The sequence below is a fragment of the Cyrtonyx montezumae genome, unplaced genomic scaffold, assembly GCF_038088225.1.
Source record: "Cyrtonyx montezumae isolate F1298 unplaced genomic scaffold, pur_monq_1.0 scaffold_8, whole genome shotgun sequence".
NCBI lineage: Eukaryota > Metazoa > Chordata > Aves > Galliformes > Odontophoridae > Cyrtonyx > Cyrtonyx montezumae.
In genome coordinates, this window is record NW_027072089.1 from 81,600,180 (window position 1) to 81,623,180 (window position 23,001).

The 23,001-nt window shown below is 37.4% G+C and overlaps 1 protein-coding gene across 1 annotated transcript; it reads right to left on the reverse strand.

Moving 5' to 3' along the window:
- Nucleotides 1–247: 247 nt before the first annotated feature.
- On the reverse strand, nucleotides 248–21,555 carry MAK (male germ cell associated kinase). Its single transcript, XM_065752313.1, has 14 exons — nucleotides 21,244–21,555; nucleotides 20,652–20,706; nucleotides 18,484–18,605; nucleotides 17,636–17,715; nucleotides 16,077–16,209; nucleotides 15,812–15,983; nucleotides 11,181–11,348; nucleotides 9,612–9,932; nucleotides 7,680–7,870; nucleotides 7,028–7,158; nucleotides 5,838–5,969; nucleotides 3,918–3,992; nucleotides 1,297–1,425; nucleotides 248–532 (listed from the first exon to the last, which is right to left on the reverse strand). Exons 1-14 carry the CDS (start codon nucleotides 21,342–21,344, stop codon nucleotides 381–383), a joined length of 1,962 nt encoding a protein of 653 aa, XP_065608385.1. The 5' UTR covers nucleotides 21,345–21,555; the 3' UTR covers nucleotides 248–380.
- Between the last annotated feature and the right edge of the window lie 1,446 nt (nucleotides 21,556–23,001).

Genomic DNA, 23,001 nt, shown 5'->3' on the forward strand with positions numbered 1-23,001 from the left:
TACACAAAAGCAGCTTATGTCAATGGTGGACTTTGCACAGGGCAAAGAACTATAGCAGTTTTTAACAAGACATCTAGGGAAAAATATCAGGTAAAAGTGATGATAAGTAGACTTCAAATACACAGTAGATTTGGCAAGATATGTTGTATAATACCCTATGAAATCCTACTTTATACCCAGTATTTTCAGTAATATTGTGGGGTTTTTTTTGTTTTTGTTTTTGCCTGGAGGTAGTAGAAAACAAGGTTGGGTCTTTTGTTTTGTTTTTTGGTCTTTACTATTGCATAGTCTTAGGAAAGATTAGAGCAATAGGCATTTCAGGCTTCCGGTGCAGGAGAACTGAATGAAGCTCACACAATACCTGCCCAGGATGGCATTTTCTATCTGTGTCCTCCATATTTAGCCATCCAGTCTGTTCTTCCATGTACTGGCTGAATTGTTGGTGCATGAGTTAAAATGTTCATGTTTTTTGCTAAGTTGTAAGTAGGACCTGCTAACTGAGCACGAGCAGCTTTGGTTTTCCAGGAATATTCTGAAAGAAACAAGAATTTGGAATTAATGATAACCAAAGTAGTATGTTACTACTTCACAGCTGTGAATGGGAGTTGAAAGATGACTTGGGGTACTCAGGGATATTGACACAGCAGGACAGTTTGGCCTCTCATATCCTGTATATCCTTGCTTTCAGATAAGTTTATGTTTTCTAGAGTTTCTATCTTACTAGTAATTTTCACCTATTGGATACCTGTTTTAAAGTAATTCTCATAGAAAACACTGAGACAGTTGTGGAGGCTTTTACTGAATTTCCATCTTCTGTCACAGAACTGCTATAGAAAACAAGTGTTCTTTCTTCTTCATTTCAAAACTTTATTAATGTTATTGTATGCTAATTCAACTCGTTTAGCTTTTACCTTCTGTAACATAACAAGATTTGTTTTCACTCGAGAAAGCACTCCTTTGATATTTTGTGGCTGCAAGAGTACTGTCACCTACTGAGATAACACTCAGCTAACACAGTGGGATGAAGACAGTGAAAACCTGTCTTAAATGACCACTACCAAAGCTGCAGAGCAACCCAATAGGGCTAGTAAAGAAGAGAGTAATTCATTTTAATGCAGTGCTTGTACTTTACCCGTAGATCTTTACATGTGAAGGATTTTTTTGTGTAAAGAAAAAATATGCCAAATTTTATTCACAAAACTTGAGGAAAACCTTATTAAGGGCTAGTAAGTGTTTTAGGAAGCATGGGAAATTAACATTTATCTTCTTCTTTCATGTGTATGCAGTATTTTTTACCTGATACAGATGGACCAATAGGAGCTAGCTGTGTCCGTTGTCCAGCTGATCCAACTTCTTTCTTATGAAAGGAAGGGATGTATCCTCCTGATGGGTTGGAAGCAGCACCTCCCACAAAGTCAGAATTTCCTGTTGATATTACAGGTTTTAATGTTTTCAGTTGCATTCATAAAAATCTGCATTTTGTAGTCGCTTCAAAACATACTATCATTTTAATGATCACAAGAATAATGAGTGCTGTTTTCCCCAGTACTTGTCTGTTGGGGAGGAGTATAAATTATTTGTATCTGAGTTGGGCCTTTTCAAACTCCACATACTCTAGTACATCTGATCCTACAGTGCAGCAGGGCCAAAGATAGCAGAACAGTGTGAACAGTGCATTAATGCTTATCAGACGGCAAGACTTCTTGTTGAGTTTCAGAGCAAGACAGGATCTTACCTTTTACATACTGGAAGCAGGCTTAAGCACTTCAGTATTTAAAAGTGCAGTCTTATGCTCAAGAGATTTAACCTCAATCTATCTAAAATGGATAGATCTGAACTCCTCTTGTGGTAAGTGGTGCACCACTTGAAGTTGACTCAGACAGTTCTCTGTTAAAGGCCTGCTATGACAGTAAGACAATCATCCTCCTTTGGAAGCTGCAGTAGTTTTGGTAAAATATACAATATGTGATTTGACAAAGTTTTTCCTTCTCTTTAAGTCATTGGCTCCAGTATGATCACAAAACACTCCTCCCAGTAATACCCTCAGTCTTCTGTGCCAGTGTCCAATCTATTGCAGTGGATCTATAAGATGCAAAATAGGTCACAAAAGTATCCTCACCAAATTATAGCTGTGTTGGTCATTATATACCTCCTGTTTGGGAACCAACAGAAAGCATTCAGCTGACTTTTGCCTATATATCCAAAGTCCTATCACGAGCTGCATCTCTGTGTGGCTTCCCATTCTAGAATTGATGCCAGACTCCAGTACAGTAAAGGATGACACAAGTCCTGATGAGAAATAAAACTTTATTCGAGGACTCTAATAACAACTTCCTTGTAGTTCTAAGTTGTTTTTCACAGTTTTGCCTGAAAAACAAAAGAGGGAGTTGGTTAGTTTTAACCTTGTATGTGCACGCATGCACATGTTTGTACCCCCAGTTCCTCATCTTTTCACTAGGAATGCTTTACAAGGTATCCTCTGACAGATCAGTTTCATATCTTAAAATTTTGATGTCCTAAAAACATGGCAGGCCTTAATATAACCTCTGCATGTTTCTTACTTACAGCTCCGCAAAGCTGCCTGTCAAAAATTGTTCAACCATCTTTTTTCTCCTCTTACCTCTTCACATCTGATGTCCTTATGAGCTCTTCTGCAGAAAAGCACAGTCCAGAGGAACGGTCTAGGTGAAACTGAGAAGTCTGAAGGAATGGTCTTTTCTTTCTTGGATAGAAGAAAAGTAAGAAGTTCAACACAAAATTATAACTAATACTTAAAAAAAAAATACATTTAGGGGTACAGTAGGTTGTTCCTTACCTCTGACAACTGCTGTGCAAAACAGAGGTTCTTGCTGTAGAAGTCCATCATGCATGGAGGAGATCTGGCAGCAGATGTACAAGCAAACACAACTATGGTGCCAGCAAGTGTAAGTGTGGTCTGGGCAGCATGCCTCATTGCATACCTGATTCTTAATGGATGAAGCCATTGAATCACTCAAGCTGGGCAAGTTGAGGAAAAAACTACATGTAGTTGCAAAGGGACATAGTGCACACCTCAGCTGCCAGAAACAGAGGGAGAGGTCAAACATTCCAGCTTTACAACACTTGCAGTGAGGAGTGTGTTTAGATATGAACATAGGTGTTCGGAAACCTGAGTTCCCACCTATTTACACTGCAGTTAATCACCCAAACCTGTGCAATCACAGTACTGTAAAATCCAGATAATTAACAGAGAATTAGAATGCAGTCAGTAGTGCAATTGCCAAGTAATATTATAAATGAGCAGTCCTTCAGAGATGTACGTGTCCCTCCTTTAGGATCAGTTCTTCACCAGAAGAAAAGCTATGAAGTCACTTAGCAGGACATTCAGATGTTATTTAAAGGAATTACTAAGCATACATGTAGTCACTTCATTCTCTCAAATGTGTACTGATGCAATTCAGGTGAGCCTGATTCAGTTAGTATTTGTGCAATGGGAGATTACTTCCCCTCCTTCAGTGTGACACCACTTAGTTTAGATGCAGACTGAGAAATGAAATACTTTTGTCAGTATGAAAGAAAAACAACAAACCTTACATACATGGATGTTTTTTTACTTGAGTGCATTTAGCTGACTACTTCAAAGAGTAAAATTCAAGGTAGAAGCAGCTTTTCACACTATGTTAAACTGTGGTACCTTAAGATGGACCTCTGCTGTTTTCCTGCTGCTGCCTGCCACTGCACAAATTGCTACATCTTAACTCAGGTGATTAGACACTGCTTGGTCTAAAAGCAGCCACAAGGAAGAGAGCAAAGTTTGACAAAATACAACTGAAAAGAAAGGATGGGATCTTTTGAATTCTGCATTGAAAGAGTATTTTTTGAAAGAAAAAAAACATACGGAATGTGCAAAGAGTCAGGATATAATTGCAATAAATTACCTTTTGGATCCTCTAATTTTTCATTCAATCTTTCTTTGCATGATAGTTTTTCAATAGGTATAATTAAGTTCTCTTCTGTAGATAAGGAAATGAGAGAGAGAAAAAGATGGAAAGGCAGAATTTTAGGAAAAGTACATGAAGAATCTGGTTGGGCAATATCAAAGAAATGAGGAGAAGCAGAGCAAGAAAGAATAGCTGACAACGACATAACTATAATACCATACACACCTTTGTTTTTACAAGCAGGAAATATTACTTTAACTAGATACCTCTTGAGGGACTTGCTAATGAATGAAAAATGTAGTTTACCACCAGTGCAGTCACATCACAGTCATACAGATGCATAAATCACAAGTTTAAGCATTCAGGCATGTTTACAAAGTTGACTGATCACATTCTCTACAAATGAAGTGTTTGTAACTATTAGTTCTCATCTTATTTCACCCTAGAGCAACGTTATGGGTAAAGAGGAAATAAAAACACTTGAAGAAACTAAACAGTTACTTAAATACCAAGCAGCAGAGTGCCAGCTTTCAGTCCTATCAATATGAAAAAGAACAATATGAAAAAGAAATGCATATCACACACGTACTGTATTTTTCTGATCTGTGATCCAACTATCATGGTTCCCTATGTGTCTGTTAAATGTTGTTGCCTGCCTGGTACATGAAATATTAGCATTTATTATTTAAGATACCAACTGAAATAGTGCTAAGTATTTTCAGACAAAATTAGCAGTTTAGGGTTCTTTTTCTTTAAGTTTTTAGTAGACAACCAAAGTAAAACAGTAAGACAACAGTGCAGTTTTACCATTGGCATGTATCTAATTTTGTTTATAGCCCAATACAGCATGTAGCTGTCTAGCTTACTGATATACACTTATGGAAACAGCACTGCCTTTTTGTGCCTCCTCCCACACAAGAGTACTTTATGAAAATCAACTAATTCGAAGCTACACGGACATAACATTTCTGAAAACCAGAAAATATGTATGATGATCTCTTAAAAAAAAAAGTTGTATTCCATCACACCAGCGGATGCTGTTTTTCTACTTCTGAAGTCTTCTCTGTAATTCCAGATGAACAACTTAACTTTTCCAGAAGGAAAACTGGTTTGATGACACCTCTGGGTGGCTACTAGTTTTGTGAAAAAGGCATGCAGCAGCTGCATAAGAACAAGCCAGAATCTCAAGTTCTTGCACAAATATGTTAGGTTATCATTAGCATCGATACTGGGTACAACACATGCTAGCTTCAAAGCTGTGAGGGTGAGCTGTCACAGGGTGATGGGACTGTGTAGTGGTCAGAAGGTAGATTTTCATCTAAAGTCTTATGCTTTCCTCAGTGAAATCTTAGATATGCCATTTAACTCGTTCAAGTCTTAGTCTTCATAACAGCATTTTTCCACAAAAGGTATTATGTAGGGCACCTTACTGCAAGTTCCTTGCTGAAAGTAAGGGGACTTCTCATCTGCCCAGCTGCTATCACTAAATGACATTAGGCTGTATTTTGATCCTATGAGCTTAGCACCCAGCATCTTGCTTGTTTTCATATGCGAGGCTGCTATTTTGTAGTGTTGCACATCATGTTGACCTGTCAGTAGTGAGGTCAAGCTATTTGCTTAAATTATCACAGTAAGATCATTAGTGTAATAGGATTACAGACAAAACCCATCTTGACAGAACTTTATTCTAGAAGCTAGTCTGTACTTCCTTTATGCTCTCAAAGCAAAATACATAGCTTAAGAATGAAAAGATTATTTTGAGTCTGTGTTTAAATTAAGAAAAAAAATTTGTAAATAAAGTCTGCCCATAAGCTAAGGCTGACAATAGAAGTTCAACCAGAAGGTATTAAGTAAGTTAACTAAATAAAGCATGACAAAAAAAACAAACAAGGTGACCACTGTTTACTATACTTCTACCTGTATTATTTCTGTTGAAAGGCAGTCCTTCTCCAATGTGTGCCAGTGGCTTAGAAAATAGCTGGTTGTTCCAGGTTCCATGAGATCCTTCTTTATTGACTGCTACTAAAGAGACAGTCTTAGGGTTTACACCTTAGGAAACAAATTATGACAAATGTTGCAAATATTAATTTCCAAACATAATTCAACCGATGAAAATTAGAGCTTTCTAGAACAAAAGAACAAAAATTTCTAGCATAACATAAACATTGTTAATGTAAGTCAAAGAACAGTATCCACTGATTAGGTTACATTTCTCAATTGAACATTAGAGACTGATTTAAGAGCAATCCTTTCTATGCTTTCAAGAGAACTTCTAAAATAGTGTTATTGCAGTCACTCAGTGTCTGTAATTAGCAATAAAGGTTATGATTTTACAACTCAGCAGAAGTGAAACCTATTGAAAACAAAGGTTCTAAGGCTAAAAAATGAACTATTTCTTCAGAGAAGAAGTTTAACAGAAGGACAAAGAAGTTCTTGTTACTTCAGCATGTTATGAGCATTAGTAAATTAATGGGATTACACAGCATGAAAGCAGCTCACATATCTTGTGGTAACAGAGCTATATTAATATGGATAAATAAATATGCTTCTTGGAACTATTGTTCTTCTAAGTGATGAAATATTTTTTTTAAACTGCTATGCCATTCTTATTGAAAATGAATAAAAACAGAAGTACTAGAAGCACACTTTAAAATGTTAAGTAGTGTAGATTAACTTTCTATTTGTTATCTTTAGATAGGGAAGCTCTTTTCCTCTCTTTTGGACAAACTGCTGAGTCTTAGGGCTTACTATTAAGCATTGAAGAAGTGATTTCACACTTAGAAGTTATCGCTGTGCTATAGATGGGCATCTACACTCCTCGATGACGTGCTCATGGTCAGTCAGGATATATTTCCAGATGTCAAATCTTGGATTCGTATTACTGAGGGTTTTATGGTGTACAAACAGTATTGACCTCTCTTCCACTTACACATAGCCAGGACTTCCTGTAGTAATTGTGGAGAGATGTCCTTGGAAAGGCATTTAATCCCAAATTAAAAAAAAAAAAAAAGCTTGAGTAGGAAAAGAAAATTATTCAGGGTTAAACCTGAAGTTGATATGGACTACATTGTTTGTGTTTTCCATAATGTGCTGACTTTTCCCCTTACCAGGCAGATATCTTGATTGTCTTAGATAGTACTGTTTTGCTGACGTATTGGATCTTCCAGAATCATTTCTTATCAGAACTTTATTTTCTGCTCCTGGCTGGATACAGTATGAAGCTTTCTGTTCTGGCACACTGAAAAATCAAAATGTTCAAACTATGTAACCAGCAAGTCCACTTTAGAATACTACAAGCTGACACCGGCTTAAGGATGTAGTGCTCTTCTCCTGTCCTGCTTTCATCAGTAGGCTTTACTCTCAGGGAACCTAACAGGTAAATCTCATACCCCATAAGAATTTTACATGAGAATATGAAGGGAGAAAAACCCACACATGTATCCAATTTATAGAATTAACAGCAACTAAGTAACTGGCAGAACTTCCCCTAGCTTCACAGACATGAGAAATCAAGTAAACCTAGTATGCACTACTTCAGTAAAACATCATTTCTCAAAAACAAAACACAATTACAGATTTTACTGGTGCTACATCAACACCACACTCAAAGCTGGCCCTGTTCATGAAGCTCTCTGCACTCTTGCAGAGCTTCAGCAAATTAAATTATAGCAGATCTGTTTTAACCAATCTATAATTATTTTTTTTAGTACACAATGATCAGTAGATTTAAATAGGGATTTTTATAGTTGTAAGACTTACCTAAAAACACATTCCTTGTTCTTCTTTTCTTTTAACAGTGCAATGCTAGGTTTCTTTGAACATGACATTCCAAATTCAGCATCATCCCATTCATCCCAGCTGTCCACAGCTTTTATTGAAATCTGACCCCACCGTCTCCTGCAACTTTTAAGACCTACTGCACCATTCTGAGGGCCACTAGCTGCTTGTTTCTATTTCAAGTATGAAAAAAGAAAAAATAGATTTTGATTAAATTCTAAAACTTTACGTTTTACATAAAGTTCACTTCTACTGCTTAAGAACATTAAGGGTTTTTTTGTTTCTTTTTTTTTTTAAACCATTGCATTGTGCCTATTTTGATCACAACCTTCAAGATTTTAAACACAAAATATATAACAAAGTTGGCAGGTATTTTGAACGCAGCTCTTTTGGACTGCCAACTTCAAATGGATCAAATCTAGCTGAAGTACTCAAATTAACATTCTGTTTGAAGGTGTAGTTCAGCAGTCAAACTCTTTCAGATAAAACCAGAGAAAGGGAAGGGCATAGTACAGTGCTGACTCAAGTTAAAACAAGCAATTCTTATGTATTTTGATACATTGGCTGAACACAGCCCTGTGAACAGAGGAAAAATATCTATCCTTGCTTTCCATTTTGATAAAGGAATTTGAGAATTGCTTTCAAAATCCCTGAAAAAAAATTATATTTGTGACCTGATTTTCAGTAAACATAAATGACCTGCACGTTTTCTAGTAGAATGTATTGAGTTGCAATCAAGATATTCCACTCAAAAATGTGATTGCGTCTCTACTAGACTTTTGTAAGATCTCTCACCGAGGAAAGACATCCATGTTTCACAATCATGCCTTAATAACATCACTTTTCAGCAGTGCATGCATTTATGAACAACAGTTGTCAAAGATGAAGTACAGGAAGAGTAGGATTTCATCAAAAAATCTCTGATAAACACCTTGGGACCTCACTAAGAATTGCAAGCACTGCCACTGAACCAGCCTGATACATTAGTTTCACAAAACCAGGGCAAAATATCCCACTAGTTTTATGTTTAAGATATGTATTTTTAATGTTTTAATAAAAATATTGATGAAATTAGTTTTGTTAATATATACATTAATTATATCATATATTTTACAGGAGTTGCTCTAAAAGCAGTGATTTCTACTTTACTATGTTGGCTTGTGATGGAGCCAGCACCCAGAGGTGCTGGTAGGTATGGCAGTTGGTGGTATGGCAGTAGAGGCTGAACCTTTCTGCCAATATTCTATTACATTTTGTTGCCATGTAACAAAATGGCACCTGACCAGGTAGTGCATAGGAAGCAAAGGTGTGTCATTGAATTCCTTCATGTTGAAGGAAAACAGCACCCACAATAATGATTGATGCTTGCTTAATGTTTTTTGGAGACATGAATGTGTGCATAGTGAGGCAGTGAGTGATATCTTTCAAGGGTGGTGATCACCTCTGCTGGTTCAGGCTACAATGCAAGGCATAGGCATGCAGGCTCTTGCTCATGACTGGCAAAAATGCACAGTGAATGATGGTGACTATGTCAAAATATAATGGTTTGTAGCTGAGCATTTGCTTTATCAAACAGAGTTATGACAGATGCATAGAACACAGTAACTTACATGGAAATAAATAGGGAGGCATTACTTTCCAAGCAACCTAAGTGGCCCAAGACAATTCCCCTTCAGCCAACATGGCTCAGGCATGCCACAAGGTTGGACATCCATGAAGTAACCTATTTTTTTTTAATTTGCTGAAAAGTTTCAGTAAATGATCAGTTATATCCTCAAGCACTCCTAAATTATCTAATAATAATTTTTTCTTTAAATAAGTATGTTGATTTTCAGAGAAAAAACACACTGAATACGTTAAGAACTTGTAGAAGAATCACCTGTCTATGTTAGGTATTTACTGATGACAGCTTACCATGGATGAGTCTTTACTGATAGATGGAAAAAATGGCTGTGCCTGTGGCTGCTGCTGTTTTGGTACTTGCTGGTTAGCTGTAATCTGAGGCAACTGAATTTGTTGGAGAGGCTGGTGATTAGCCTTTGACAGGGATTGCGACTGTGTTTTGTCAGGTTCATCAGGTGAAGACAGAGGTTCTGGTTTGGATACAGCTTCCAGTTTGGGTAAAGCTGGCTTTGATTCTGTTGGCTGCACTGGTTTAATAGGAGTCTGCTTCTCCAGATATTGTGGAGGAGGTCCCAGAACTTGGCCAACTTGAAAGTAAGGGTACTTCAGTGCCTAGAAAAGAAGATAAAACATACTAACTGTACTTCAAAAAGTTGATTTTGCTAACTTCTTCGAGGATACAAGCACATTTCTGAAGCATGTGAGTAATCTTTACAGCATTTACATGCAAACTCCTTATGCATCTGTCACTACTGCTGTATTTAGCTATCTGTCAATTCTGCATTTTAAGCTCTCTCCACCGTATAATTTAGTACAGTGGATCCACCTGAACCTGTTAAAGAAGTTTAGGGGTTTTTTTTTCTTCTTCTTTCTATGTTCAGTGAAGTCTGTATTTGAGATACATTTTACATTTAACTCCGTTCTACATTCACACAGTAACAAATCACAACTTAAAAACAGGTTGCATCTGCTACAGTAAAAAACACTTGGTTCCCTATTGCATGCTTCCCAGCTAACTATCTTACATCTTACTAACAAACCAGTTCTTGCTGCTACTCCTAGATCAATTCCTACTCTTTGGTAGTTCTTAAAGATTCTTTGCCACAGCTGTTTTTGAAAATCTCTGCCTTTGTACACCTTCTATGAATGTGCATTAAACTCTCCCTCTTGGTGGGGATTACACAACTGCTGCAGCTGCTTCTTTGACAACTCGCTTGGGCAGAACCTGGTTATTTGCTTTCATAAAGTGCCATGCAGCATGCCGAGATATATAGTACCATGCTATAGTTTGATCTCAGTGACTGTAACAAAAAAATGCTTTATAATGTGAAGAGATACAGTTGCTCTGCTTTGCACTATCTGCTTAGCCACTTCTGAATCCCTGACATCCACCTATGACAAACTACATTATGTTCCTTTTGTTTCCCAACTGCACCCTCCTTTCATACCTTCTAAATAGCACTGCAATAGGTATAAATACTCAAAAATAAGTAGAACATACTTATTTCAGAGATGTGTACATTTATATATATATATTTATAAATATATATCCCTAGAGAAAAACTGCGACCTAGGTGACTTACTGGTATGTTCTCAAAGTTCTTCCCTTATCACTCAATACATTTTACAGCCCATTTCCTAGTAGAAAAAAAAAATCCTGCACTCTTGCTACTGCATTTCATCTGCAACTTTACAAAAACATTATCATTATCAGCTTCATTTTCAGCAACTCCCACCAAAGCATTCAAAAGTGTTCTCTAGTCTTCAAGATTATGACAATCAAATTATATTCCTGTATCTACCAATTTTTGCCAATGCAAGACGATGCAGTGTTATCCTTAATAATTCAGGTGTTCACACCTGACTTGCCGTAGGTCTCTTCTTTGGATTCCAGTTCAGCATATCACTCATAAGCTGTATTGCTTCACTGCTTGCATTTGGAATGAGAGTTTTTAGACTGATAGGGACGCACTGTGGGAAACGGAAATTCATAGCAGAAGAGAGATGGTATCCTTCTGGCCAGTCACTCTGTTTGAAAGGAAAGAAAAACAAGTTTTAAAAAAAATGACTCTTTGTGTTTGATGTATTAGCTCAAATGAAGTTTTCTGTAGCTTGAGTCATGCTTGGTCTGTGTAGTTCCTTTCTATACAGTGAAGAACAAGTATTATTTTTCATTGCAATCTACCAGTCAATTCAGCATCAGTCTCAAGTATCACTCCTTGAGCTCTCCTGTAGGTAAAGGGGGAACTGTCTTTTTGCATACAACACTTGGATATATTCTCTGAAGAAGAGTTCAGTAGTACCAGGAGCAGCTAAGCACATCCCATCTATTACAGAAGTCAACTGTTTGAGCTTATTTCTATGTACTTGCCACATGGAAATACTAGAAGTGAGGCCATTCCACCCAGCTGTGTGGAAAAATACAGATCACAGCCTGAACAGGTAACTAGCCCATAAGAAAGGTCTCATGTTTGCTTGGGAACACCTATAGTTTCTGCTTGCAGCTAGAAGGAACTTGTGAGAAATTCTTGCTTTCTGCAAAGGATCTTGCTTATCCTGATACATGGTGCTTCATTGTTTTCTGCTGTTACCTATATAGCCACAGTGCTAAGGGGATTTAGCAGACATCTTGCTGGCCACCACCAGTATCCACAGGGGGTAATCCCAGGGTGAACATGCTACAAGCACGCTGCTCTCAGTAATAAGGACTTGGCAGAGACTGACTAGCTGGCTAACAGCCCCTAGCAACACGAGCATCTCTCAATTAAACTGATGGATATTAACTTGCATCTGTACATTTTCTTTGGGATTAGTAAAGCTTATGCAAAAGCATTGGCTTTTTTGCATTACATTACCCTACCATAGTGGTGCAACCACGATGCAGCCTACACAATGTATCACTGAGTCCACCATTAAGACAGTCAGTGATTTAATTACAACTAGACACAAAACTATGACCATGGCATGAAAGCTTTGTGTGAGAGTGTTTAACCCTCAAGAAGTAAAACCTGAAGTCCTTACTTCCTTGATAATTCCATTGTTTGAATACAAAATCCTAGGACCAAAGATCTCAGGAGATCTAGAACATGCTACCGTCCCTTCCTCACAGGTATTATTGTCATGAAGTTCCCAGTTCCATGGCCACAACTGCTATAAACAGTCTATTGTGTAGACTGACTCTCCTTCAGGTTAGAAAAATATATATTTCTCTTGTAGCAATACAAGATCATTGCCAAGTATGCTAAAGTCCATGAATGCCACAAACAACTACTGCTTTTGTGTCTCTAAAGCAGCCTGTTTATTAATTAGGTGTATTTCTTGCTCTTTCTTAAAGTCATACCTTTGCAGAGGCTAGAGAAGACCAAACAATTGAACTCCTAGGTCTTGAATTTTCAGTTTTTCTTCTCTGGACTCTAATACATAAAGCTCTTTCTTGAAATGCAAAACTTATAAATGGAAAGCAAGTTGAACAAAAAGATTAGTTCATATGTCAATGGACTGTACTCCTTTCTCTGCACATTGGTATGGTATTTCTCTTTGTTCCAATACAATATTGCTGACGTACAACGTACTACATAGCTCCTATGTCCTCTTCTACAGAAATAGTAGAGAATAACTTCCCAGCTAATACCTATCCAGTTCTAATCATTCTTGACTTCAAGTACAGTACTCTACATATTATACTGAAGATTTTTTTTTTAAACTGTAACTAATTTTTTAACTCCAATCTTGTCTTCTAAGGTAGACTTTCCTTCTCATCTGCATCTCCTTTGCTTATTGGAGCTAGTGACATTTCACCAGTAAGGGAACAATTTAGAAATGAATAGCAATGGCTGAGTATTGAACAAGTGAAGTACTAGGAAGGTGAAAATAGAAGCATGGAAGAATTTACTTCAGTTTCTCAAAAAAAAAAAAAAATTAAAATTAATTGAAATGTCATTGCTAAACTTCTGGTAACAAAACCACATTTCATTCATCTCTCCTTTCCAGGTTCTCATTAATGTCTTTACTAAATTGGCATGTTCTCAGAGCACTGCCAATATTTGAACTGGATAACAGAATGGTATCTATAATAATGTAATAGCATGGCTATGAAACAGAGCAAAGTAGTTGCCTATTATTACTAAAGTGGTTACTTTTGTTATTTGTTTAACAAATCAACCAACAGAAGTCCTTAGCATCATATTATGGACTTAGACCACTAAAAGGAAGGCAATTCAAAATGAAGACAGCTTCTGGGCATAGCTTCTGTCACTGTTTACTGCAGGTTAAAGTCTACATCTGAAAAAAAATCTAGTAAAACTTTATCCACAAAAAACAGACTAAAATAACTGCTTGTGTTTTTCAGAACACAGAAAAACTTCAGAGAATAATATATTATTTGTTGTGATAAACTGTATTATAATATTTAATTACTCCTCTCACACAGTTACGTCCCTTAAGAATGCCTTAGCATTGCCATATGGAGATAAAAATACCAAGACTGCCCAACAGATGACAGAGGCACAATGCAACTAGTTACAGCTTTCTCATCTTAGAGTGCTGACTTACAGTGCCTCTAACCCCTTGGGTCTTTACGATTTTCTCTGAAATATTCAGCCAGTGATGCTTTCTCCTTTCCCAAACAACCTGCCATATGCTTTTCAGCTACTAATAGTTATAGAGCCACACCACTCACCTCAGCTCTGCCCTGTTACACATCACTGAAGTCACCCTTGATCTGCTTGCACACCCAGAACTTGTGCTATGCACTGAAAATGTTCCAGGAGCTCATGTGTTGTTTTCTCTCAGATGATAATTTAATGAACTCAAAAACATTCTTACTATCCTAGTCTTGTGAACTACTTATGAAAAAATTAACATCTGGATTTGAAAGCTCAGTTCTTAAAATACTGCTACATATTACACACTATTTCTGATGCATGATCGCCATAGAAAGCACTGTTTTACACAACGCTTTTCACTTACTCATCTAGACTCAATTTTCACTTTCACTGGTTATATATTATATCTTCACCTTTGACCTTTCATACTCTGTCATGAATTTGCACCTGTTTCTCTCAGTGTGTTCTCTTGGATGTTTTCCCACCACTTTAAGCTCTTCATGGTCCTAGCTAAACATACTCTATTTCAGTTTTAAGTTTTCTGTTTCTCAATTCTCTACTGTCACCAGCTCCTCTACTGTATGAGCATTAGACTTGATTTTATATTGGCACTACACCAATGGTTTGCAAAATCTAGAGACTGTTTAGTCAGTAATTTCACAGATATCCGCTGACACCCGTGGACAAAACATTCATAACATGCCTGTCATCTCTAGCCATCATAGTTTTCTTCCCCCAAACACACTTATTAGATTGCCTATTTTTCCTCCAATCGATTCAAAATTTCAAATGTAAGCTCATTTCTTCTCTTCCATTCCAATTGATTCTGAAATCTTTTCATAGCTTCAGACACTTTAGTTTCAAGGCTTGACCTAAGTCTGTCCCTACTCACACACTCATTTTTTCTTCATCTTAGCTTTCTACCATTATGTTCCTCAACTTTTGTCAAGCTGTTGCGTTCATTTTCTCACATTCATGGTTTGCACTTAATTTGAGCACTTAAGAATTTATTCTCCTCTGAACATTCTTTAACAACTTCTTCAAACTCACCTTTCCATCTTTTCAACCTGTGTTTCTGTGAATTTTAGCAGTAGCATTCTGATCAGTTCATGTCTTCATTCAGTACAACTAATAATTCGTAGCACTTGTAATTCAAGGATTAAGCATATTTAGTTGGTACGAAAAAAATCCCACATGTAAGCTTCAAGAGATGTTGAAGTATTCACACTTAAAACAAGCTTTTACATTCATACAGCCATTTCCTAAAATCTTTTTAACTGAAGTAAATAACAGCACACATTCTTACATGCACTAACCAAACCTCCCTCATAGGTTTTGAGTTATTTAGCCCTTTCAGAAAATAATGAAGGAAAATTTTTCTCGATTACTTTTTGTCATTAAGAATACTACAAAGTGAATTTGTGTTTGAGATCAAGTATTTCTTTTATGCTTAAAAAGTAAAAAAATATATTTTAATTCAACTTATTCAGAGTAACTTCCACAAGCTTCAAATTCTAGATACCAGCTGAGGAAATACAGAAAGGAAAACTAATCAGCTGTGGCAAAATGAAATCCAATGACTTTAAGTTCTTCTGATATGTATGTCTTTAGTTAACTAAACAATTTTACCTGTCCTCCATCATATGTGAGTGCAGGATTACACATAACAGTAGGATGTTACAAAAACTAAACAGACTCTTACACACAACTGAAGGCCAGTACTCTTTGCCTCAGTGGATGTCTAAAAAGACAGTTGAGAAAAACTCCACAGTAAGTTTACTAAAACAAAAGTTTGGATGTAAGTTCTGGATGTGAGGTTACATTCAATATTTTATAAACATTTTATTTATTCATTAAATACTACTGCACGAGTTCTAAAAGTCTTACCTTCTTTGGAGTCCCTAATACTTGACAAATTTTGAAGATTTCATCTACTTCACTTGTGCCTGGGAAAAGAGGTCTTAGTGTGTATAATTCAGCCATTATGCTGCCAACTGCCCATATATCAATAGGTGAGCTATAAATAGATGATCGCAGCAAGACTTCAGGAGCACGGTACCTGTGGAGGATGGGAAAAAGCAATAGACAAACTAAAATGGTAATCAGAAAGGTAATTAATTAAGATAACCTATTAACTTCAACATATACTTACCACCTGGTAGAAACATAATCTGTATATGGTGGTTGAGATCTCAGCTCTCTAGCCAAACCAAAATCAGCTATTTTTACAAGTTCTGGACCAATACAAAGAAGGTTTTCAGGCTTCATATCTCTATGAAAGAATCCTACAGTAAATTAAAAAGTACATAGTGTTATCATTTCTTAAATAGCAAGGTCCAACAGTCATCCAAAATTTACTTTGGCTTTTTTCTTTTTTTAACTGAACATAAATGAATGGCAACCTCACTCCCAGTACACACATTTTACCTCCAGTGATTATTATATCACATATTCTTAATTAAATTTATGTCTAAATTCCACTCAGGAATGTTAATATTAGTAATGCAAGCACATTGAGTTTCTTTAATGCTTAGCGCTGGCTTTAGCAGCTATGTACCTGGAGAGTAGGTAAACAGTTGAGCAAACCAGTTCTGCTGGTTAAATGGTAGACAAGATTTCTTTATAAATCAATTTCATAGATAATTGACTTACTACAGCAAAGCATACACTTTCTGCTTGCAGAAACTGACACCCACTGTAAGCAAGTGTCTGAAATTATTACAGTGAAATGTAACTGCTTGAATTTACCATCTCTTATTCATAGATACTTATGTACAAAGCAAGACATAAATATAATAACTTAGAAATGGCAGTTTTTCATGTATTCTAGTTCTCTCATTTATTTCATGTAGAAAGAAGGAAGGAAAAGAGAACGCTAATAATCAGAGAACAGTGTATGATCTTGATCAGAAAGACAGAAACCATCAATTCCTGGGTATTTGACAACACTAAATGGAACTGATTTTTTACTTGAACCCATCAACAGGCTTTGCCAGAGTAAAGTGATTTCTGATAGGACTTAACTTGAGTGACACTTTAACTCTCTTTGGAAAGCTTCAGTATCATGTGAAAGACGTGCACAAAATAAGAGTAAAGCAGGAGAGTAGAAGAAAAAGACTTTCTGAAATGCAGATGAGTTTGATGTCAGTGTTTCAGAATGCAGTTTCCAGATGTATACTACACAATAACTAAAAGTGCTGTGAAGCTTTTTTGTCATCATTGCAAGCACACAGCACCATTTTTATTTTAATGCTCAACTCTTAAAATACTTCAATCCAAAACGTATTTGATAAGGAGATTGGTTGAATTTTTAGTGTTCAAGTTATTTCAGTATCTTCTATGACTAAGGGCACCGTATTAGTTGTGATATTTCAAGACAAGTAAAAACTGCCATCTGTAAGGTATAAATGCTTCTTAAATAGATCTTTTTGAAGTAGCAGATATGCACAGCATAGCACAGCCTTTGAGCTTCTTTAGTTTGTTTACTCACCTGGCATCTAAGGTAAGAAAAGGAGTACTAAACATCTGACTAACAATATCCAGTGGTTTCAAAAAGAAAGCATATCTGATTATAAAAAAGGTAACTTCAGATGTGGTTTAAAAACACACCATATTTGAAACAGTCTGGAATAATTTTTTTACTATGGAAAATTAAAAGCCTTAGTCTTTTTTTCTTATGAAAGTATACAGGTAAACTAGTGTCAAACCTACCATGTTTATGGATGAAAGCTAACCCTTGCAATATCTGATACATCATGTTTCTGATGACTGATTCAGGGAACAACTTGTTTCTGTGAAGAAAGATTAATAACTTTACAAAACTAAAATAAACAGTATTTTTCCTGTAAGACAGAACATAGGCATCTCTTAATTTTGTGCAATGTCTCAAACAGATGAAAACAAACCTGTCAAGTCTTACATGCATAGACTCGCATAGAACTTGTCAAAAATCTCCCTGCTGCCAAGACATAATTTTGCTCACTATCTTTACCACAGAGTGACTTCTCTGTACAGAGATGTCTACTTGCAGATGAATCTGGTTGCCCTGTAGTATGTTTGATCAGATGAAGGCACACCTTGTATTACAGCATGCAAGAGCCTGCCCTGCATACCCCTTTGTCACACAGTCCATACAGTGGCCTTCATGTACACTCAAGCATGTTCATGAGAAGATGACCACTCCCACCTTAAGCTAAATCTATAAGCAAAAGCAGAATGAACAGCATTTGTCCAATCCTTTATGTATTAAAGGAGGATAATAAAGGAAAAAGTATCTGGAATTTCTCTTATGGCTCAATAAATACAAGAAACACATGCAAATTATCACATCAATAACTGAATAAATATCATCTTACTCCCATGAGTATTACAACATGCAATGTTGTTATGCTGTGCAATGCAGAATTTTACCCTCAGATAAGCAGGTGCAGCAGATCCTTTTCACATCAGTGGGGCTGCAAGAAGAGCCTAAAACAGAAATTCTAGCATGTTCTTCAGACAATATAAGGAATATACATAAAGCATGATAGCCCACTACTTGCTCTATGAGAAAGATGTACCTGTCCTTCATCAATTGATAGAGATTTTCCTTCATGTATTCAAATACAAAGTAAAGGTGGTCATTTTCTCTTATGACTTCTTTCAGTTTTATTACATTGGCGTGATTTAGCTTCTTCAGAGACTATAACAGAGACAAAACAGGACAACATAACTTGACAGTGAACATTTCCTTACCGGAGCCACATTCATACTACATAAAAGTTTCTAGGAAGGAATTAACAAAACACATCTGTCAGGTAGCCTCTAATTATCTTGTTTTGCTGCTCTTAGAGGCAAAGAAAGATTACAACATTTTAAATTAATTTTAAAATAATTAATTTTAAGCTACTTTTAATATTTGCTGCTATCTATAGGGATTACATCATAGCTGAGGTGAAGAATAACACAAGTACTCAACTGCCTAGAACGAAAGGCATTTCTGCACCTGTAACAGCTTCTGCTTACAGAACAGATTCAGAAAGAAAACCTAGCGTTTTTTTCTTTGAATCACAGAATTACCAAGGTTGGAAAAGACCTCCAAGATCATCTAGTCCAACCATTCACCTACCACAAATATTGTACACAAAACCATGACCATCAGTACAACATATAAACATTTCTTTAACACCTCCAGGGACTGTGATTCTACCACCTCCCTGGGTAGCCTGTTCTGACAACTGTTTTGTAGAAGTTTTTCCTAATATTCAACCAGAATCTCCTCAGGCAGAACTTGAGGCCATTCCCTTAGTCCTGTCACTAGTTACCCAGGATAAGAGGCCAATCCCCACCCCACCACAACCACACTTGAGGTAGTTGTAGAGTGGTAAGGTCTCCCAAACTTCCTCTTCTCCAGACTCAACTATCCCAGCTCATTCAGCTGTTCCTCATAAGGCCTGTACTCCAGAGTTTTCACCAGCTTTGTTGCCCATCTCCAAACACACTCCAGGGCCTCAGTGTCTTTCTTGCAGTGAGTGGCCAAAACTGAACACAGTACTCAAGGTGTGGCTTCACCAATGCTAAAGACAGAGGAAGGATCATACCCTAGCTTCTGCTGGCAGAGCTATTTCTGATTCAAGCCAGGATGCCACTGGCCTTCTTGGTGACATGGCCACACTGTTGGCTCATATTCAGCTGAGTTTCCATTAACACCCCCACATCCATTTCCTTCACGCACACTTCCAGCCATTCTGCCCCAAGCCTATAGCACTGCCTAGGGCTGTTGAGGCCAAAGTACAGAACTCAGCACTTAGTCTTGCTGAACTTCATCCCATTGGCCTCAACCCAGCCATTCAGCCTGTCCAGATTCCCCCGTAGGACCTTCCAACCCCCAGATGGACACTTCCTGCCAGCTTGGTGTCATCTGCAAACTTACTGAGGGTACACTCATCAAAGTCATCAATAAAGATATCAAAGAGGACTGGCCCCAGCACCAACCCCTAGGGAACAGGGCTCTTGACTAGTCACCAGCTGGATTTAATCCCATGTACCACAACTCTGAGCCTGGCCATCCAGCCTATTATTCACCCAGAGTGTACCTGCTCAAGCCCTGGGCTGCCAGCTTCTTCAGGAGAATACACTGGGAGACAGTGTCAATGGCTGTTTTTATGAAAAAGGATACCCCCTCCACCCCCCACCTCACAGATTTCATTTCTGGAGACATGTGCTATTTCCAGAAAGTTAAACCTAAATTGTAGATACCTGGCTTATGGATACTCAACTCCTCTGGTAGGGAATTTTGTATTTACAGAAAATTAGAGGCCTGAAACGTGAGATTACTTGAAATTTAAGGCAAGGTTTTCAAGTGTCAAGCATTATTCTGTCACTTGGGTACCCAAACCTTCCAGGGTTTTCTAAAGATGCCCCGAATACAATATATGAAAAGTGGATATACACCTAGGAACCCATGCAAGAGCAGACTGGTAAACCACACACAAAAAAGCGTGTGTCTTCTCTCAGAGAAAAGAGGCTTGGCTACAGAACATGGCTACTGTATGAGAAAGGCAGGATATTCCAACAAAGCAGAAGCAGCTCTAGAAGTTCCATAAGCCCACAGCTTTGTGGAGCCTGTGATTTCCACTTGAACAGTTCACTGAGTTCAACCTTATACACATATGTAGTAGACACCCTTTTCCTTCAGGCAAACCTAACCAGACACTTATTTTCCAACGTATTACATTCACCATTTTACCTTGACTTCTCTCAAATTCATGCACTCATCCCATGAATAGAACTTTCTTTTCATTCTGAAATAAAAGTCAGAAAGTATTTTCAGTAACAGAATGCTTTCAGAACAAAACAAGATCTGGATATTTTATTTTCCAAATACAGCACTAGCTCTTTCTTGAGACAAATTTAAAACATTCTACAGTACTTTTCAGCAACTTCATCAAAGCCAACATAACTATTTATTAGTAAAGACTTATAATTGGAAGTCTTAGGTAAAAATATGAATAATTAGGCATTACTCAGATTTTAGGACTGGGCTGTCAAAGTCATGCTGTTTACTGCATTTCTCTGTTATAGATCCAACAGAGCAGCTAATGGAAATATTAGTTTTAAATAAGATGCATTCACCTGCAATTCACACAGATTAATGTGTCTACTGATGTACCAGAAGAAAGCAAGAACCACACTCAATTAAGAAACTGAATCAAATATTTATGGTAAATTCCTTTAAAAAGGAAGGGATTCTTTTTCTTGTACGCAGAATACATAGAGTAATAAAGTAAAAAATCTTACAGCTTTTCCAAGTATCTTTACTCTATGGAAAAGTTACATACCGTTTGATGGCCACAAGCTCTCCTGACTCATTGCTCTTTCCCATCAAGACACTGCCATAGGTGCCATCACCCAATTGCTTCATGATTGTGTAACGGTTCATTTCTTTTTTTTTCCTAAGACTACAATAGCCAAAAGCTAGAATTTCATTAAGATGCCTTCCGTATTTCTAAAGGAGTTTTTGCTTTGATTTTTTTGTTTTTAAAGAAGTCTTCTTTCAGGATGTCTAAGGTTGATGGATGTTTCCTCATAACTGAGCAGGATGGTCACGAAACTCCTGCAAGTTACATGCATTTTGAGATCTTCATACATAGTCTGAGAGGTAGAAGGACATGGTACTTCTCAGCCAACCCTGAAAAAAATAAGTGAATAGGCAAATATGTAACTTTATGGTGTTTTAGGCAAAAGACACCATACAATTTCTATGTAACAGTAACTCCAGATCTATCTGTGTTCTTTAAAAATAGAACACTTCAGGATAACTAGTTCCTTTAAATCCCTCAGGCCACTGGGGTGCCTGAGTCTAGGATTAGGGTCAGAGTAAGCAGGGAACAGATAGTCAAGATTACGGTCATAATTCCCTAGACCTGGAGAAGCAAAGAAGTTTACATACACCCACAAAAATCTAACAACTACAACATTTATTTACTTCTACCTGAATGCTTGAATACCAACCATCTAATGTTAACCTAACTCCAGCATTATCTATAACTCGTATCTCTCCTGTTTAAAAATCCAAAATAACTCAAGTGAGTGACATGCACTGTCAGCCTACTTCAGTAAAATATGCAAAATTCAGCATGCAACTTCATCCTCGTGCCAGAATTAGCTACAAGTTGGTGAGGCTGACCAAATAGATTAAGGCACTCAAATCCAGTATGTAAACCTCAGGCCTGAGACTTGCACATCTGTCAAAATGCAACAGTAAAATTGGTCCTTTAAGAGTGTGCAACCAACAAGCTAGAGCAGGGACCTGCTCAGTAAGAGAAACACCTGGCTGGAGAAAGCATTCATGTTTCCAAGCTGCTATTACTTGAATGCTGCATCCCTGGAGAAATTGCTTCTGTTACTATGGAGGAATCCTGCAACAGTCATGATACCAGCAACAAGTGGCCTAATGGGCAACCTCAGTTTATCATCTTTGCACCAGACAACCACCAGTATGGTAGCAAGGATTAAAGAAGTTTCTACCTGTTTCCCCCCAAAACCCATTTCCACAGTAAAATATGGTCAATAGTTAAGAGCACATTTTATAGCAAAGTTTAAATACCACACAAATAGATTTAACACAGTCATACAATCAAAATAATTTGAACTGTAAGTGACCTTTGATGTCCCTTGATTTGATCTAGTCCAATACCCTGCAAAGAACAGGGACACTTACAGCAAGATCAGGTTGCTCAGAGCCCTGTTCAGCATGGCCCTCGAGAAGACTTTCTTTTTCTTCTTTGCACCCCTTGCAAAGTCCAGTTCCAGTTGTCCATCTGTACACAGCCTAGCAGTGTATCTATACTCCTTCCAGGGTACCTGTCCCTGCTTCCACTGCCTGTGCACTTTCCTATTGCTCTCCAGTTTGACCAGAAGATCCTGGTTCATCAACCATTGGTTTCCAGCCTTCCTTTCCTGACTTCCTACAACTGGGGATGGAAAGCTTTTGTGCCCGAAGCTTCCTTAAAGATCTGTCAGCTCTGATCTGCTCTCTCATCCTTCAGAATGAAGTTTCCCAGAGAGTTTTGTTGACTAACTCCCCGAAGAGCTGA

What these genes read in the sequence shown, in the direction of transcription:
- MAK (XM_065752313.1), bottom strand. Translation starts at nt 21,344, where the DNA reads ATGAACCGTTACACAATCATGAAGCAATTGGGTGATGGCACCTATGGC. An exon ending in ACAATCAAGATATCTGCCTG is followed by an intron (nt 5,970 to 7,027) that starts GTAAGGGGAAAA and finishes TTGTTTCCTAAG; the next exon opens with GTGTAAACCCTAAGACTGTC. An exon ending in AAAATTAGAGGATCCAAAAG is followed by an intron (nt 1,426 to 3,917) that starts GTAATTTATTGC and finishes TAATATCAACAG; the next exon opens with GAAATTCTGACTTTGTGGGA.